The sequence below is a fragment of the Notolabrus celidotus genome, chromosome 7 (genome assembly GCF_009762535.1).
Source record: "Notolabrus celidotus isolate fNotCel1 chromosome 7, fNotCel1.pri, whole genome shotgun sequence".
Classification (NCBI taxonomy): Eukaryota; Metazoa; Chordata; class Actinopteri; order Labriformes; family Labridae; genus Notolabrus; species Notolabrus celidotus.
This window is the reverse complement of record NC_048278.1, coordinates 24,830,421-24,849,506: the sequence shown is the minus strand read 5'-3', so window position 1 is coordinate 24,849,506 and position 19,086 is coordinate 24,830,421. Positions and strand designations below refer to the sequence as shown.

At 39.6% G+C, this 19,086-nt stretch overlaps 1 protein-coding gene across 7 annotated transcripts in view; it reads left to right on the top strand.

Moving 5' to 3' along the window:
* gab1 (GRB2-associated binding protein 1) overlaps window positions 1-19,086 on the top strand; it is a 66,532-nt gene that overhangs the window by 30,183 nt on the left and 17,263 nt on the right. For all 7 annotated transcript variants that reach the window (XM_034687719.1, XM_034687721.1, XM_034687720.1 and 4 more), the window contains 2 exons: window positions 17,457-17,585; window positions 18,400-18,565. In XM_034687719.1, the coding sequence (XP_034543610.1) occupies window positions 17,457-17,585; window positions 18,400-18,565 (295 nt within the window). The remainder of the gene's footprint in view (window positions 1-17,456; window positions 17,586-18,399; window positions 18,566-19,086) is intronic.

The following is a 19,086-nucleotide window of genomic DNA, read 5'->3' as shown; positions in this document are numbered from 1 at the left end:
TCTCAGTGAAACGTGTGCTGACAGACTCTAAGAGTGTACTCTCAACCTCTTTGCTTAGAAGACGCTTTAGTGCTGCAATTAAAGGAACAACAAATGCAGACATGTTGGCCCTTATCCAGACAAGTGCGTAGTGGCCGCGGTTTTTTGCATGCGTCATCACAACATTATGTTTCGGCCGTGTTGTTTCGGTGATAAAAGTATTACGGCCGAAAACCAAACTGCACTTTTAGGCCATTTTCGGTGGCCGAATTTTCGGTGCATCCCTAGTATCTGTGGCTTATCATGCCTTCTTCCTTGTTGATTTCCTCTGCTGTTGTTAGCATCAAGTTTTGTCAGTGGTGCAAAGAGAAGAAAGTTCTGAATTTCATTGTAAAGGTGAGAGATTTTCTCAGTTCACACTGTTGCTGTTAAGGTTAAAGGGTAGTCAGAAGTACTTCTTATGCAGAAAGATGAAAAGCTTTTATGTGTTGCTGGTGGTTGTGCTTAGAAGTGTGTACTATGAAATATTAAAAGTAGCACTTCTGAAACCCTGTCTGCTAAGACAGATAACAAAGCAGAAGAGTGGATTTCCTAGCAGTGGCTCATCATCATGTAGAGGTCCGGCTATGATACACTCTATAAGCCCTTCTTATCCCCCTGACTGAAAAAAAACTCCACTCTCTGTGACCAGCTATCTTTGCAGCTCTAGCAGAAGAGCCGGGGGTCAGTGGGCCGCCAAGGGAGCGCTTTTGTGTAGCAGGCCTGTAGAGGAAGTTGTCCATGCTGTGGCATCTCTGACCCTCTTTTATTTCGGGTGCACATAGGAAACAGAATCATAAAGTCTCCACAGGAAGCAGAGGAAGGCTCAAATCCAGGGAAGAGGTCGGAGCCCTCAGATGTAACGTTAGGAAAGTGATCATGGGGGCTGCACGGACCTTTGATTAGCAGTGGGAATGAGGGGAGAATACTTTGCTGCTGGTATTAGAGGACAGAGCTGTATTAAGAGAAGAAGCAATGGGGGTAGTAAGACGATAGAGAATTAAAAGCCCCTGTTTTGATATCCCTACTCTCTTTATGTGATTTCCTCTTGAAACAGGATGTTGTTTGTGCAAAACACATAAAAGCTCTTTTTCAGTCTTTGTTATTCAAGGAGGGGAAAGGGTTGGACTGTCAGGGTGATCAGCTGAGGCCTGTGCTACAGAGGTATCTTTTGGTTATCTGGCTTCACTAACATGGACAGAAGAGATCAAGCTAAGCGGTCCCATGAAGCTAGTTAGCAACCTGATAACCCAGAGTCGGTGTGAGCGTTTAATTTTATACCTAGCATCTCTGATATTAGCCTGTTTCATCTCTATTGAAGAGTGATGTCAGGAAAACACAATCAATCACTTTCATCTAGGGATGCAAGATTTGTTTTTTTTTGCCGATATCAGATATGCCGATATTTTACAACTAATTTAGCCGATTACTGATACCGATACCGATATCTTTTTTTCCCCACACCTAATTGCAGAGATCATCAATTCTCTTCTGTTTTGGAATTAGTGCACAGTATTATGGTGATACTCTTATCACATCTGTTATGTAATATTCATTTCTTGTGCAAAATAAGAAAAATACTTAATACTTAAAACTGCTTATTTATTTATGACAATTGCTGAATTCATACAAAAAGATACATCCTACATAAAACTTCGATGATGCTCTCCCTGAGACAATCATAGCAATACCCACACCCAGGACAAATTTGGCCAATTTCACATTTGACATAGTAAGTAAACCTAACATCTGTTCACAGGGAAAATGTGAAAAGTGCAACTGTACAGCAATTAAACCCAAATTAAATACAATGTTTACTCTTTGACAGTAAATGTGCCTAAATTAGTCAGCTACATGTACCTTACAGACTGCTGCTTAAATTCAAATTTAACTTAAAACATGAGCCCAACATGTGTGCAGCAGCCCATTATTTTATGGGTTAATTACATCGGTAGATATTGGCATGTTGTCAGATGTCTGATAGTTGATTTTTAAGCCAATATCGGCCGATATGATAACGTGCCAATAATATAATGCATCCCTATTTTCATCTGTAATTTTAATACATAAAATAAAATCATACAAGCATCTATATAAAAAGTGAACCCTCCTTCTACTGCTGAAAAATGTTCCATGAACTAACCTTGATAACCACATATCCTGCTTCATGTGATACCACCTTGATATTTACTATGCCACATACATAGCCGAGTCCTTCAAGGCAAATGTGTGACACCAGTAAAGATAAAGTATCTTGAAATGTGTTTTAAATCCATTACATTTTTAATAAAATGTCATTTTTTTCAAACAGCCCTGTGATCTAAAAGCTGTCTCAATCACCCTGTCCTTGTTTGTTGCAAATTGATTTCTACCACGAGTAATGTAAAAGCTCTATCACCTTATTGAGGCAGTAATGACTCCACAGTCACGTGTTGGGGTGCGCTCCCTCTTCATTTTTGTAAACAGACTGCTCACACCGCAGTCCCACCCCCCCCTCTGATTTGGCAGTGGCGGTTAAGAGGGTCTGGGACGACCTGATTACATTGAACAGGAAGTCAGAGGAGGGAGAGGTCACAAACTACAGACCCTCACACACACTGCAGCACATGATAAAGACAGAAGGCGCAAACAACAACAACACAAACAACGCTACACAGTGAATGCAGCTCTGATGGATGTGCAGCTTGCAAGGTAGGCTCGGTGTTGATTCTCAGATGATGTTGAGGATGTTGTTTTAGTGTGAGTAGTTTGTTTTTAGCTTTGTGCTACTCTTTGTTAGTCTTGGTGATGACGGTTAGTGTTTTGGATTGGAGGCTGCCACTGCAAGATAGCTTCAACTTTGTAACCTCCAAATCACATGCAGCTTTGTGACTCTCCATGCAACTTTATTCCTACATACAAATATCATTGATTCCATAGCACTAAAGCTGTGCGACCATTGGAAACCTGGTATTAGTTCAACAAGGCTAATATAGAGCCTGAAATGATATTTTCTATCAATTTAACACCTTTACCAAAAAATAAAAAGATAATCATATCAACTAACAAAGTTATAACTTAAACTTTGTTTCTGCAACAGACTTAATAAGAAACGACTGAGTGTGTGGATTCAGAATCCTTAGTGATGTCCAATCGCTCTCCAAGCTGCCACTCTACTCTGCAACCGAACATTTGAGGATGTGCAGAATTTGAATAGAATCTCTCACTCCCTCCTTCCGACCAATTCTCTGCTCAGCTGCATGCCAGATGCTGGACTACATTTTCAGTGTGTGTGAATGACAGGGAGCTCGGCTGATGGAGTTTCATACATCACCCAAATAAGCATGCGAGCATCAAATACATCATTACTGTCGAAACAGAATATTTTGACACATTATGTTTCCGAACTGTGATGTTGACTTTACTCTTTGTGTTGTCTAGAAGTTATTTTATTCTAGATTTTAGTTCAGTTTAGGGATGTCAACAATTAGTCATTGTTAAGAACTTACTCCAACACATTTTTTTGTTTCGATTTTATATCAGGTGGAAAAAACATCAGGTGCTCGCATATTTCGTTCAGCTATCAGGGAGGTGTTTCAAGTTTAAAGCATGTTTCGATGTGAATCAGCTGACTGAAGGTGTTTCGCACAGCGGAGACGCTCAGCTGGGGGCTTCTGCTGAATGACAGGTCTCTACAAGGGCTTTTTTTCTCCACCGCCGGACTGATTATCATCTGGTTGCGCTCCCGGCTGAAACCTGACCGTGTTCGCATGCTTATTTTTCTCAATAAGAAGGAGTAGACAGAAAACTGGACACTGTGAGTCTAAAATATGTTTCTGTTCAGTTCCCTTGTGCGGAGATTATGAGCCTGCTCCACATGTTGATATTCAGCGTGTTTAACATTTTGAACACCTCAATATGATCCGTAGCTATTCAATAAGGTCAGTTGTATACATTGTGTCGTGAAGAAAAATTGATTCAGGGGAAAAAACACATTTGCCATCGTTTTTGACATGGAAAACATTTAGTTTTTTAAAAATAATTAATAGATAATTTAGACATTTTTGTTTTATAATGAAAGAGATACTCAGGGAACTCATTAATTGTAGATGGCACCTTCTAACTGGCAGCATTGTTAAAATATAAAGGTTTACATCAGGAATTGACCCCAAAGCAAAAATGTCATGCAGACTGTTCTGTAAAACTGTGAACGCTTATTTGATGAGGCTGATTTAGCCTGCGTGTGGTGTCACTTAAACACACAATACTAAATATTGTGCTGGACCTTTGTCTGTGCACATACATACATTCACTGTGTTGTTCTCTGGCCATATATTGATGATTTTACACCCATTCAGTTTACTGTAGCGGCTATTCTACATTGTAGAATAGTGAAACATGGACACACAGTAAGTCTATGATGTAAATGTAAATTGTTGCAGCCCTTTGTGTCAGTACATTTTGAGTTTTGTTGCAACGTTTGTCTAAGATCGTACGTTTTTGCACATTGTATATCTGAGTAATGCCTCGTTAAATTATTTTGGACATTTGTAGTATTGCCACAATATTTTACCTCCATGTTGCACACCTTTGCAAATGGCCTTTCTTACTGCAGGTCCAGCTCTTCTAAATGGTTTGTAGATGCCTTTGGTGGAGCAGCTCTGCGTCCAGCCGTATTTGTTTTTGAGGAACCAACCTTTCACGTGGTCAGATCTCATTGCGCAAAGGCTGGTTTCATGAAAAAAGGTACCACGCATGGGGAAGTAGATGTATTTAAAGATTGAACCCAGGATATTATGGATCAATGTCATCAAAATTTAAATAGATGTTAGTTAGAAAGTAATTTTTTTGACTCAGCCTTATGGGCCAGCATGTAAGGCTGCAGCCAAAATGTTCCTTTCTTTATAAATTGTGAGGACTATCAAGCTACGCCTGTAGTCGAGATTAATTTACAGTCAAACTGGCAAATTGGTCATTGGCTTTATCTAACCAAAACTTGCTTATGCACAAATTCTATCTCCACAGGACAAACCAGAAGTGTTTACCATGTGGTCAGAAACTGGCAGCAGAACCAGCTGACTTTTGACCACTGTCCAGGATGCTGGACCTCAGACATTCACTTCTATTACGGAAGTCCCCTCTCCCCCCATGAGAAGGCGGAGGAGGGCTGATGACGTTGGCTGAGCAGCCACACTTAGCCAAAGGCCATGCACTCTTACTTGTACGTTAACTGCCCTCTGTGGTGCTCAAGGATGTAAAAATAGCTGTTTAGCAAGAATCCCAGTCATGTCTGGCTAACAAAGACTGATTTATACAAGTTGTAGCACTGAGCATAGAGGAGCTTTTGTCCCTCCCCTGCTTCTCCTTGTGCAGACCTCGTCACCAAGGCCATGAGCGCCAAAACCTCTGACGCTCTTGACACTCCTCTCTTAGAACAGCCTTTGTTCAAATAGTCCTACGGTCCTTAAGGCTGCCTATGTGAGGCTTTGGGAAGCTCTGTGGTCCACAAGATTGCGTATTTGTTTACTGCATTTGAGTCAGATTGCAGTGTCATGGAAATATTTTGAGGGTTGTTTTTTTTTTATGCTCTGCGTCAGCAAATGCTACGACTTATTATTCAAGTATCTTCTCAGATAACTGGAAAATGTCACTTGCATTCCCTGAATTGTATCCACACGAAACCTTACATATCTGGAAAGACGGAGGGATTTTTTGCAGGGGTTGATTACTCAAGAGTATTCTTTTGATGGCTTTGCTGTTGTGTACTTTTTCCCGTACTTCTTCTTTAATAATGATACATTTCCAGGCCTTTTATACATATTGACACTTGAAGAACCATTTTTCCAGGTATATGACCTTCTTAACTGAAGCTTTTTTGAACATTTTAAACCAAAGCTGTTGCAGAACATGTGACATCATTAAAATGCCCTCTAATATATAGAACTAAGTAATGAATTTCATGTATAATTTTCCACATGAATGCTGAGTAAGGCTGCAGCCAGCGATTCTTCATTTACATTTTTCTCACCTCGCTCTCAGTGTCTTCCTGATGACACTGTCCAAACAGCACACAGATAAATACTGACACACTGCTCAGCGTTATATGTTTAATTTCCTGCCTGAGAGAGCTGGACTCTGTGAGAATGGAGTCAATGCAAGACAGATCTGTTTTTAATCATAATCCTATCAGCTGACCACATAAGGTGGTGTGTTTTCTCTTCGTTGTCTGGCGGTGAAATCGGACTCACAAAAAATCTTGACCTTCTCTCCCCTGACTTCACCCAGGGCTCTCCCTTGCTCTGTGTTTTTCTGAACAAACAGAGAGGCTGTCCTAGTCAGTATGAGTCAGTGCAGCTGGGGTGCAGGTCATTTACCCACATCCCACTCAGACAGGACAGATGGCCCGACCGCTCTCATGCTGCTAAGTGCTAACTAGGCATCCAGTCTGTCCAATGGGTGAACTGGGAAAGCCCAGCTATTGCTATCAGAAAACTTCTACATACAGATGAACAATGCATTGAGGAAAAAACACATTAGAAGACAAATCAGTCGTGCAGCTTTGCATCATCAAAGTTTAACCACACACAGTGTTTGTTTTCATTCATTGTACTGATTTGAGAGCTTACTGATTTCTCTTGAGAAAGCATGACGATGATACTTTCTTCTTTCTGACTGTTCACTCGGTCTTGGCTTTTAAAATTAGTGCTCACTTTTTCTGATACACAGCCCTGGTAGTCACAGAGTGCTCCTCCAATGTACTGTAACATGACCTACATATGGATTCAACTCTTTATTGTGTCTAATATGAATTCTACATGGATATTGTGTAAATTGAATTCTTGCTGAATATACAGTATATGTGAATATTGCACAGATTCTGTACAGCAACAGTGTTTCGCACAGAATGAGGCTGAATCTGCAGCGGTGAAGTTGGCGAGTGGGTGGGGCATCTTTTGTAAATATTAGGGATGTAAACGATTAATTGATAGTTAAGAAATTACTCAAAACACACTTTTTTTTTATTTTTTTCAATTTTCCGTCACGTGGAACACACATCATGTGGTCTCATTACATTCAGCTATCAGGGAGGTGTTTTAAGTTTGAAGCATGTTTCGATTTGAATCAACTGGTTAAATGTTAGGCACAGCGGAGACGCATGCATGTCTTCCCCCCTCTCTGCTCCCCATTTCCTGTCTCTCTTCAGCTGTCCTATCATAAAGGCACAAAAGCCCCAAAATATAACTTTAAAAAATAAAAATAAAAAAGACAAAAATTGTGGGAACTAGAGAGCAGGGGAGGGGATCAGTAAAAGGTCGAGCCCAGGAGTCGAACCTATAACCACTGTGACGAGGACTATAGCCTCTGTATATATTGAGCACGTACTTAATTCGCAAGGCTAACCAGGCCCCGGGAGTAAATCAGTTTCATTGGATTTTGAAATTAAAACGCCTTTTAATTTCAAGCCCTGAATATTTATGCACTGAAGAGAAGACAATGCAATTTTGAAATAAAAGTAACTACTATTTCAAATTTGTCCTCTGGAGGTCGCATAAAATCAAAGTGCTGACGGAGCACACCTGAATGGCGCTTTTTTTTCCTGGACTTTTTTTCTCAAAGTAAGGAAATAGATGACTTGCTGTTTGCATAATCCAGTTGAGATTCATAAAGACTTGTTTGAGCACTATAAGGTGATCCACTAACTACTAACACTAGCACTACACCCCTGCATACAACACTGTTACTGTTGGAGCTGAGGGGTCCAAAATATTCAACTTTAGCTTCTTCATTATTATAATCTATCTGTTCTTTTGCTGTAAACATTACACTCTGTGTCAGGTGAATGGGTAACCTGTGTGTTTGGTGTGTTAGCAGCAGGTTTCAGCGCTAAAAGAAAAAAATATTCTGCCCACTATGAGACTCATCATGGCAAAAAATACAACAACTGTTTTGGTAGAAAGATAGTTCATTAAGTGTGAACATGTACTTGTATTTTTTTGCACTACAACAAAGGGAAAAATTTAGAGTTGTCGTTATTTATAGGTTATTATGTTTAATTTTACTGGTCCGGCCCACTTCAGATCAACTTGTGCTGTATGTGGCCCCTGAACTGAAATTAGTTTGACACCCCTGATATAAATCGTCCGGAAGGCCAACTTGCCGAGCACAGATTGGTGTAGTCGGATCATAGGAATATAAATCAATACATCGATGTAGTAGAAGAATCCTTACACCCCTATAAATTACATTATCATTATTATTTTTATTATTATTTTGAGATGCCTTAATTGTGTTGTGTAACATATGGCACAGACAACAGTGTACTATGTCACAAGTAAGCCGGCACAGCTGACACACAAATGACACAAACACTTGCATCACAGAAACTTTCACCTGTCCTTGTCCTGAACACACAACTCTGTGCTGCTGCAGTACTATAAAGACTGACAGTCCTGTCTCTCTATCATTTACTGTTAGAGATATAGAGGATGAGTTCAAGTATGCAGTTTAACAGCCTGTGACGATAGTACATTCACATAAGCAATTAGTTCACTCAGAGGCTTTTTAGGCTACATTAAGCTATCTAAACCATGAAGAACAATTAGCTTTTAAAGCGCAGTAAAACCAAAGATGGTGGAGCTTCAGTGGAGCTGGCAGTGCGGTTCAGCAGAAACATATCTGGACCAATAAATCAGATCAAACTGTTGTAATAAGAGTCTTTATTCACACAGTTTTATTCATTTTAACTGTCATATTTCACTTTTTGGGACTCTTAAAAGTACAGGAATGAGAAACCGACATGTTGCATAAGATTGGACTAGACATTTGTCTTAAGGTGGTCAAATGAAGAGGATGTGAGGATATTAGTGGGACACATATAGTCTCATGATCTCATTCTCTTTACTTCTCTATCTTGCTGAGAGGCACAGAGGCGTTTGATGCCACAACAGTAGTGACTAATCAGGTCTTGGTTTGTCTGCTGGCTATCAGACATGAGAGTGAAATCAAGTTCTTATCTAAATTTTATCCAGGGATTGATCTAGCCTACTTCTTAAAATCCTGAACTATTCCTTCGTGTATTTGAGACGGTGAGGGATGATTTGAATTTAGAAGTTTCAAAGAATAGTTTTTCCTTCTGTCATGTTGTTATCACTCTGCAGATTGTCAGGAGGAGAAGTCAAACTTATTTTCTGAGATTTTTTATGATTCTCCTTTATTGCTAACTAAATGTTTGATGTTTGTGTTTCTGCTTACCCACTGTGGAACTCCTTGCCAACACCTGTCAGATATGAGAGTGGAAAATGTGGGATGTTTTTGTGTGTGGTGGGTCATTACTAGTGGGTGAATTGCAGTAAGCATGAGTAGATTGAGGGCCAAAGTGCCAAAGCTTTGCAGCTCTGTTTGTAACATATCTAATGAAACCACTCTACTCCAGTGCTTTGTTTGCATTAGATGTTGCAGTTTATTTCAAATATGTCCTCAAGTTGGTGCTAATCTCTCTTCTACATCTTCTCCTTTTGTCATCATTTTATTTTCGAAACCTCTGACTCTCCCTCTTTGCGTACTTTCTGCCCTCTTTGCACTTCATGTACTTCTCTGCCACATCCTCTGGCCTTTTCATGCTCCACTGATGATGGGTCAGAAGGCTTCTGACGGCTGTGTGACTCCACTCAGTTGGCATCTCCTCCTCCTCACTCCTTCACCCCCTCCCCTCCCTCCATCGTCTTAGTCAGACCCTCAATGCCCTCTCTGTCCAGCCCCCCCATAGGATGTAGAACTTCTGTGGGTGTCTTCCTGTGTCTCACCCTATCAGAGGACACTTGCTCAGGGAAAATGGGAGGTGATGGCTGTGGTGGGTGGTGGGGGGGACAGTGAGAGGTTGGCGGGGACAGCTGCCATGCTGGGGGAGCCCTCCCCATCCCAGACCAGTGTCGTCCCATGCCGTCCCATTCCCAACACTGTGGCAGTGAACACTGGACTCCTACTAGCTTGAGTGGGCTTTGAGCGAGCACAATATGTTGATGTTTTAAGAGGACTTAAGTGGATGTATCGTGTTGTTTAGTTGGGACCTGTTGGGATTAATTCAACTGTGGCTACCATGGGATTTAAAACATACAAAGCAGGAGCAGATACCTCAATATGTTCTTCATGAGCTCTGAGAGGAGGTATGTAATGTAACCCAAAAACTCAATATTTTGGGATGGTCATCCAGGCTTACTGTTACTGTGTAGGTTTGTGGTGTTTGGTTAGTTTCAATTAATGGTTGTTGCGTTGAAAATTGCTCACTTAAAGCAGTGTTGTTGCTTAAAAATCAGCACAACATATGTGATAATATTATGTTAACCCTCCTGTTATGTTCGTTTCTCCGGAACAGCAATAATTTTCCTGGGTCAATTTGACCCGGGGCATTTTCAATTATCCAAAAGTGTCAGAACCCCAAAAAATCCCAATAATTTTTTTTAAATCTCATTTTTGACTCCATTACTAATCATTTAAATCTAATTTTTATCTCCATTACTAACCTTTTAATCTCATTTTTAACTCCATTACTAACCATTTAAATCAAATTTTTAACTCCATTACTAACCAGTTAAATCTCATTTTTAACTCCATTACTAATCATTTAAATCTCATTTTTATCTCCATTACTAACCTTTTAATCTCATTTTTAACTCCATTACTAACCATTTAAATCAATATTTAGTGCAATGGTGTTCTTAAATTCTCACAGATCATAGATCACTGAGAATAACTTTCTAATTTTCATTAAAGTTCATAGTAAAACTTGTTTTAATGTATATTGGAAAGTCCTAAATATAAATCCAATAGTTCAACATGACATTGATTTTGTTTATTTTATTTTACATTTTGAAATGTTTTCTTTTTATGAAGTGATGTTGATAAAATGTGGTGTCTTCTGTCACATGCAGCCTAGATTTTCATGCTGTATTTAGCTAGTTTGGAAGGCATATATTGCCTAAAATGGACTTTAAAAAGGGTAAATTTGACTCGCAACATAACAGGAGGGTTAAAGTAAAGTTTTGTTTGTTGCAAAATAAGCCAGTTCATGTGGAATCTGATGCAGTAGATTGACCTCTATGAACCCACTCATTCTTCGAGATCTGGGTTCTTGTAAGGCTGTAAACAAGTTGACTCCAGCTAGTAAAGACAGGTCACATTAGTAGACATCAGTCACATTACTGGCAGAAGTTTCCTGGCCACGTTAGCAAGTTTCCAAAAAGTCTCACACAAGATGCTGCATGGATGACAAAGTTCACACGGTAAAAATTTTGTCTTGGCAGCATGCCAGAGGTGTGAAATCTGAGCTGACTGATTACTTCAAGCAGAGCAGCCCTGTTTCAAAATAAGCAAAGTAGTGATACAAGTGCAAGAGAAATGAATTTATATGTCAGTTTCCTTAGCTGAGCTATAAAATACTGTTGCCTGCTCTCCCACTATGCTGTCAATCAAATGCTGTTGCAAAAAAAAAGAAAAAAGAAAAGGAACACCTCAGGCAGCTTGAACGTCACTAATACACTTTAAACCTGCCCCCACTGGATCAGAAATATAGTGGGAGGTAGAGGAGAAATCAGATTACCCACGAGCTGCAGGAACATGTAACCAGATTTTTTGGGAATTAATGTCAATGTGACTTCCTGCCTGAAACTGAGCTCTCCCATTTTCCTGATGTCTTGTGTTTTTAAAATTGAAGTGACCCTGTGCATGTCAATGAAACACACCATTTCCATCAGGTTAGTGTAGCTCCCTCTGTGTATGTAGCTGTGTTTGTCATGCTATCAGGACAGTTAAGAGTTGTTCCTCTTTGTAGTGTTTTCATTTTGGAGGTGTTTATTTCTCTGCTCCTGTCTGGTGCTTTATGTGGGCCAACATTTAGTGGTATAAAACAGTGCAAGTGTGGGTAATTGTGCATGAGGAAATCTGTGCGAAAAGTCCACAGATGGAGGAGAGATGCTCAAGCTACCACACAGCTTGTCGTCTAATAGCTAGTACTGTCTGTGGGCATGCTAATGTGGCTGTGCAGGAACAGTGGATGCAGATTGTCGTCAGGGCTGAAAGGCTCTTCTTTTAACTGTGACTGACTCCGATCTTCCACCACCAGAGGATATGAGCAGTAGTATTAAAAACATGTATGTCTTGAATGTGTGCCTTAGCAGTTGAAGCATCCTCTTCTTTAATATCTTACGAATCATTTCCGTGTTTCCCCAATTTCATTCGTTTGTACTTTCACTTATTTTTTTTTGCAGTCAATCTCATTCAATCATCTGTTTTCTCCCTGTAGTGTGCTGTCTTTGGTTTTGTTTCATGATGCCACAGATTGATTGGCTGATTCACTAAAGGAATGTGATCCTATTGCGCCCGCTAAACCTGTACATTGGCGTCTTAAGTCACATGGAATGTGTAAAGGGTTAAATGTACCACAAACTACGCTGCAGAGCAGATAGGAACTATGTGATGGTGTTGTTTACTTACATTTAAATGAGACATTAAACAGTAATTTGGAGCCAAACAGGCCCCTGTCTATGCAAATCAACCTCATTGTAAATAACACTTAATTTGCAAACGGATGCTAACAGCTACATACAGTTAGAGTGACATTTTTACTGTTTGCTGAGAGGTGGTGGAAACAAGGCTGGAGAATTTATCAGCGTTGATTCAGCTCTTCAGTAATCAAGATAACAATTCTATGTGTTCAGTCTGAATTTCAAACATCGTATTTTGCGTCTAAATTTTTGCCCAACGAATTCATGCAACTTGAAAATATATTAGCTGAATTTGTTCACTTCGTATTTTGCCATCTGTATTTGGTTTTCTGATTTTATGAAACTTAAATATTTTCATTCTCAATTTGTTTACGCTGAAAAAATGAAGGTGAAAATGAGTGTTTTAAAATACCAAGAGTTGAATTCGGAGGCAAGAAATTCAGATGCATAATTTCAGTGCATAAATATTCAGGGCTTGAAATTCAAAGGCGTTTTCATTTCAAATCCAATGAAACTGATTTACTCCAGGGGCCTGGTTGGCCGAGCGTTTTAAGTACGTGCCCCATATAGAGTAGGGATGGGAATTTACAGTATTCCTTGTAGTGCTGCCACAAACGATTATTTTGATAATCGATTAGTCACCGATTATTTTAGTGATTAGTCGACTAATCGGATCATACGTAAATTGCAGCTTATCGCAGCAGCATGCAGCTGCTCTTATATAACCATCATTCGTTTCCAGCTTGAAGTGTTTAAGGTATGTGCTAAATAAAAATAAAGACAATTAAGATGATAGTTCATTCAACTTTTAATGAACTTTGCAGCTTGTAGCAGCATTTCTGACATTTTTTTTCTGTGATAGTGCAAAATAAAATGAAGGCACAATGGTAACAACGTTGTCCATTGAAGAGGAATGTATTTTTTTTAGAACTGTAACGTAGCGTTATAAAATATTAGCGTTATCACATTTCTTATTCAAACATGACATCGCTGTTAAGTAAATAGCTCACTGTTGACGTTAATGTTAGCAGCTAAGTAGCCCATTAGCTTACCGAGGCGGCTGTCCCTCTTCGTCAGAAATTGAATCAGCCACGACGTGCTTCCTTTTCAGATGCTCGTGCATCGCCGTCGTACTGCCATGAAAGGCAAGTTCTTTGCATTGCGCATTCTTCTCTTTTATTTTGGAAAAATGCTCCCAAACTTTCAAGCTCCTGACCCGGCTAGCCATGATACAGTTTGGGCATAATTTTTCCGGTGACATCACGGCTGACCCCGATTACCACGGCTGACCCCGATTCCCACTACTGCGCATGTGCGTCAAGAACAGAAAGGCAGACAAGACATTGGAAGGTACAGCGGCAGTTTCGAGAGAAAAGCAAAGCTTCAAAAAGTAAATGATGACGTTGATTATTAAATAAGTCGTCGATGATTTTGATCGTCGACAACTAGTCGACTAGTCGACTAATCTTGGCAGCCCTAAATCCTTGTATAGGATTACTTGAAATACCTAATGAACGACTACTCGAGTACTCACAATTCTTATTATTTTTCAACCGTAAACAAAAATAAATAAATAAATAAAAGTCAATTTTGTTTTTTAGCAGACTAATCTTCTCCGCTCTGATTTTGTCACAACAACGTGTACTAACAGGGCTAACAAAAGATGTGATGCAAGACTGCCTGTTATCTGTGCTTTAAGCGCATGTGGTTAAGCACCAAACTAGTATTTCTATGGTATGTAAGTTTAATGCCACATATCTTGCACTGCACATTAACTTCATTGTTTTTTTTAGAAGTACTTCCAGACATCAGACGGTTCTGTATTTGTTGTGCTTTTGCTTTCGGTGGAATAATATGTTCCTAGAGAGTTGCCGTAGCTGCCATAAAGCAGATGTTTTTGCTGAAATCTGGCTCGGTGTGTACTAAAGCTGAAGCCGTGGCCGGAGAAGTCATACGTTTGTATCCCATCAATTATTTTCCTACCTAGTATATTCATTTAGCCGAAAACAAAAAGCACATGGTTCAAGTTATGTTGCAAAGTGCGCGAGTAATAAAATGCTACTCGAATAATGGGGTCAATGGCAAGTACCCGAGTACTCGAGTATTCTTACCCATCCCTAATACAGAGGCTATAGTCCTTGTCACAGCGGTCATGGGTTTGACTCCTGGGACTGAATCTCCTCCTCCCCCACTCTCTAGTTCCCACATTTCTTTTCTTTTTTCTTTTTCTTTTTTAAAGTTATATTTTTGGGCTTTTGTGACTTTATGATAGGACTGCTGAGGAGAGACAGGAAATGGGGAGCAGAGAGGGGGAAGACATGCAGGACATGGTCATGGCCGGAAATCGAGCCGGCGACCATGTCAGAAAGTCTGTCGATATTACTTTGATATTACTATTTCTTTTTTTTTAATAATAATCAGCGCTTAAATTAGTCTAGAGATGTCTGTCCACCCTGGCGCATACAGGCTTGGCCATAACAAATTTTCATCTGAACGCTAGTTCTCTTTGCTAGCTTGCTCCAGGAAGTAAGCTGGATTTAAACTGAGAACTTTGTCACATCTGTCATGAATCGGCTCCACAATGAAAGGATAAGGACTTCCCCTCTCCATCCAGCTCATCATATGGACACAATTTAGCTTCATGAGGATGAGAGCACACAGTGTAACTCTTCCTCTTTTCATAGAGACACGTTTATGATGTCAGATTCATCAGGCGCATCACGTCTAATTTTCCAGAAACAGCCGATCTCAGCCCCTTTAATCGCTTTATGATTACTGTACATATTCCCTGAAACTTCCTTTTATGTCTCGACTCTTATTGCTCTGCTGTTTCTCGTGAACTTTAAAAAGACTCCACGTCTGTGAGGTACTTTTGGTTGAACAGGTCTCACTCCCGGCATCTGTCTCCAGCATGTACAACCTGCCATGCTGTCAACAGTCTCACCCTGGGCGGGCCAGGCCTCACTGTAACCTAAGCTCTGGGTCCTTCTGTTCCCAACAGGGTAACTTGACCCAAGACTGCTTTGTCATGAGCCAGAGAGAAAGAGAGAGAGAGAGAGAGAGAGAGAGAGAGAGAGAGAGAGAGAGAGAGAGAGAGAGGAGAGAGAGAGAGGAGAGAGAGAGAGAGAGAGAGAGAGAGAAAGAGAGAGAGAGGAGAGAGAGGTTCCTTCTCCACACCCCCCATTCTTTGTCCTATGAACACAACACAGACCGTCAGTGTTGTTTTTGCACATTCACTTTATCTTTGTGGTCAGATTTGGTATTTAGTTGGCCTGCTTCAAAGGATGTATGTTTAATAGGTTTAAGCCTCATTTGGACTCTGTGGGTGTGTGGGTGTGTGTGTGTGTGTGATTATATAATAGTACTTTTGAACTGCAGCGTGTGAAACGTGCTGCATTTGTGAGAGCAATATGTCAGTGTGGGATGTGAATAGTGTTTTCTTTTTCTGTGTAACAGTGTGTGCTGTTTATTGTTTCAGCGTTGTTTGTCCATGTGATTCCTGTACGTCTTGTGTGTTTTTGAGTTTAATCTGGGGGGCTTTGCAGGTTTGCTTGTTTCTTCGTTCTGTTTGTGGAGGGAAAGGTTTGATGCTCTTCATGCTGTCTCGGTCCAGAGCTTGGCCCTCTAACAAAGGACACCCTGTGGAGGGGAAAACAGCCAAGGGATAAAAAAAACCCCAACAACTCCACAGAATTATTAATGCAGTCCAAATCACACCCAGCGACAAAAATGTGTTTGCATTCCACATATTCTGCTGGTAGGCCTTCTGATCTGATTGAAATGATAGAAAAACAACCACCGTGACCAAACTCACATTTCAAACGACCCTGGGAAAGTTTTTCTTGTTCCCCTAATCATCTGATTTGTTTTTAATACTTTACCTTTCTTCAACATTTTCATATATTTCGTTTTTGTCATAATTGTGTATCTTTTCTATGTTTGTATATTGACATTCTTACTAAATGAAGTTTCTTTTAGAGGTAATGCATCCTTGTTGTTATTGCATGGCCTTGCACCTCACTGCCCATCAGTCTGATCATGTCCTGAATACAAATATAGAAGCATACTTGGTCCACTCACACTTGCTTCAGCTCAAGGAATGCATCCAAAGATGATTTACTTCCTTTTTTCCCCTCATTGTCTTTTAATAAAACATTGCACTTGTCCAGACAAGTCTTCCTCGTATTTTGAGGGGAGCTTATTTTGAGCTTTCAAACAAAACTTTCATACGCCATGACTCTCACAAATCAAGCGTTCATGAACCCCACATGTCTGCATTTAGATCATTTGCTGCAGGGGATGTTCTCTAAATGAAACTCTAAACACTATGAGCAGGAAACGGAGCACTATGTTAGCTTAGGTTTTACTTTCACTGACCTCTTTATCTTTTCAACAGCAACCCGTGATATGGATGCTATTCCTGATATGTAAACAAGTTAGATGTTGTGTGAGTTGTTATCTTGGCTTTTAAAAAAATAGCTGTGTATTTTGAATTGCATTGGCACAGGAGAATTTTATGAAGTTCATCCAGCATTCATTAGTAGTCTCAAAATGTCATTTTAATTGATGTATTAAGTCATAAATCATCTGCGTACCTCAAATTATCCCTGTCTCCTTGTGGTGTACTTTTCTCACAGGCATTACATCTCTTTAAAAGAAAAAGCTAATCGCTTGTTTCCTTTTTAAAGATTTGGTTATTCACCCCAGCCAGGGTGCTAGACCAAACTATGTGGCTTTTGTTCTGGTTTATCCCCAGACACATATTTCTGGTTTCAGGCCTCTTCCCTCTGGCTCATGCAGCTGGTGGAGAATGCACACAGTGACACAAGCTATGCTAGGACACATTGGCTAAACTGAAAAAATAAAGCATGGGGCCAGCCTGTGGTCAGTCGGGAATGGAGCCGTCATTGTGAGAACACACATCTAACCTTTGGCCTCGTTTCTGTGTTCACCCTGCAGGCATGGAAGAAGCGGTGGTTTGTTCTTCGCAGTGGCCGTCTGACAGGCGACCCAGACGTGTTGGAGTACTACAAGAATGACCATGCCAAGAAGCCCATTCGCGTGATTGATCTCAACTTGTGTGAGCAGGTATGGTTCTGTATAACTACAGGTCTGCATAAGAACCCTGTTTCATGTTTCTGCACATACGTACCAAGTCTTATACAAATCCTATCTCAACTTATCACTGTTCATGTCCCCTATATAAACACGTTTTCACATTTGGGTCGCCATATTGACAAAGACAAATATTAAATATACAACTTCTTCTTCTTTAAAAAAAATAAATACTTTTTTTTTTTGATATATTTTATTGCCTTCTTTTTTAAAATTATAACATCATCACATCACGTGTACATAATGTGAACATATTGACATAGTTGTATTACATATTGGTTAATATCTGTTACAGTGTAGATCAAGCAAAATAAATAGATTGATCAGTTGAATAAAAACAAACAAACAAATTAAAGTAAATTAAATTAAAGGAAGAAAGAAAACACACAACTTCTTAAAAACAAAATAAAGATACCCTTAGAAAATCCTGACTTATTGGTGCTGCTGATTAAAAAATGTAACTTTCTTCTTTACAACCTAGCAGTCAAAAATGCATATTGAAGTTATTATTATATAAAGGGGAAAAAAATAGTAAAAACTTATGATTGATGACCTGAAACTCTGTATTCTGTTTTGTATGACAAATAATGAACATGATGAGTTTCTCATCTAAATATTCGTTAACCGATTTTCTCACGGTCAACTAAATAATCAGAAAAGTAATTTCTCCCCCTCTACTGTGATCCATTTTTGCAGCTATCTTTTTATAGGTTGTAGATATGAAGTCATCAATTATTTTGACTGATCCATATATATTTGAAGTAAGACTTGTTGTTTGTCCCTACAGGTGGACGCTGGGCTGACGTTCAACAAGAAGGACTTGGAGCACAGCTTCATTTTCGACATTAAGACCATTGACCGCGTCTTCTACCTGGTGGCTGACACTGAAGAGGAGATGAATAAGTGGGTTCGCTGCATCTGTGACATCTGTGGTTTCAACCCCACTGATGACGGTAAGGATAGACAATTACGATACACGTCACTCCTGCTCGTTGCATCAAAGCTGCTTTATTCTGTTAAATCTGAGCTGAGACCATTAGTTCACTTGAAGGGACTTGAGAGAGGGTTCTTTACTGACCTTGTGTTTAACATTTGGTGCCATGAAGTCAAAATTCTCAAGAGATCTGTTCTGATCCACTTCACATCATTTTTGAATATACACCTGTATTACCAATAATGTCACAGGTTAAACTCAACGCTGAAAACATTCTTTATAAAGTCTTCTCAGGCTTAGTGCATCACTGATTGCTCCATGGGAGGATAAGAACCAGCACTATACTTTGGTTGTTGGATCATGTATTGTTAAAGTTATGAAATGCTATCACACAATATTTTGTATTTAGGTCCATTTCAATAAATATCACAATGTATAATTTATTAATTGTAGCAATTTGATGAATATTCCATAAATAAAGGATGAAGGATGAAGAAACAAGATGGTTAATTTTTGTTTTAAAAAAGAGAGTGGTTTCTG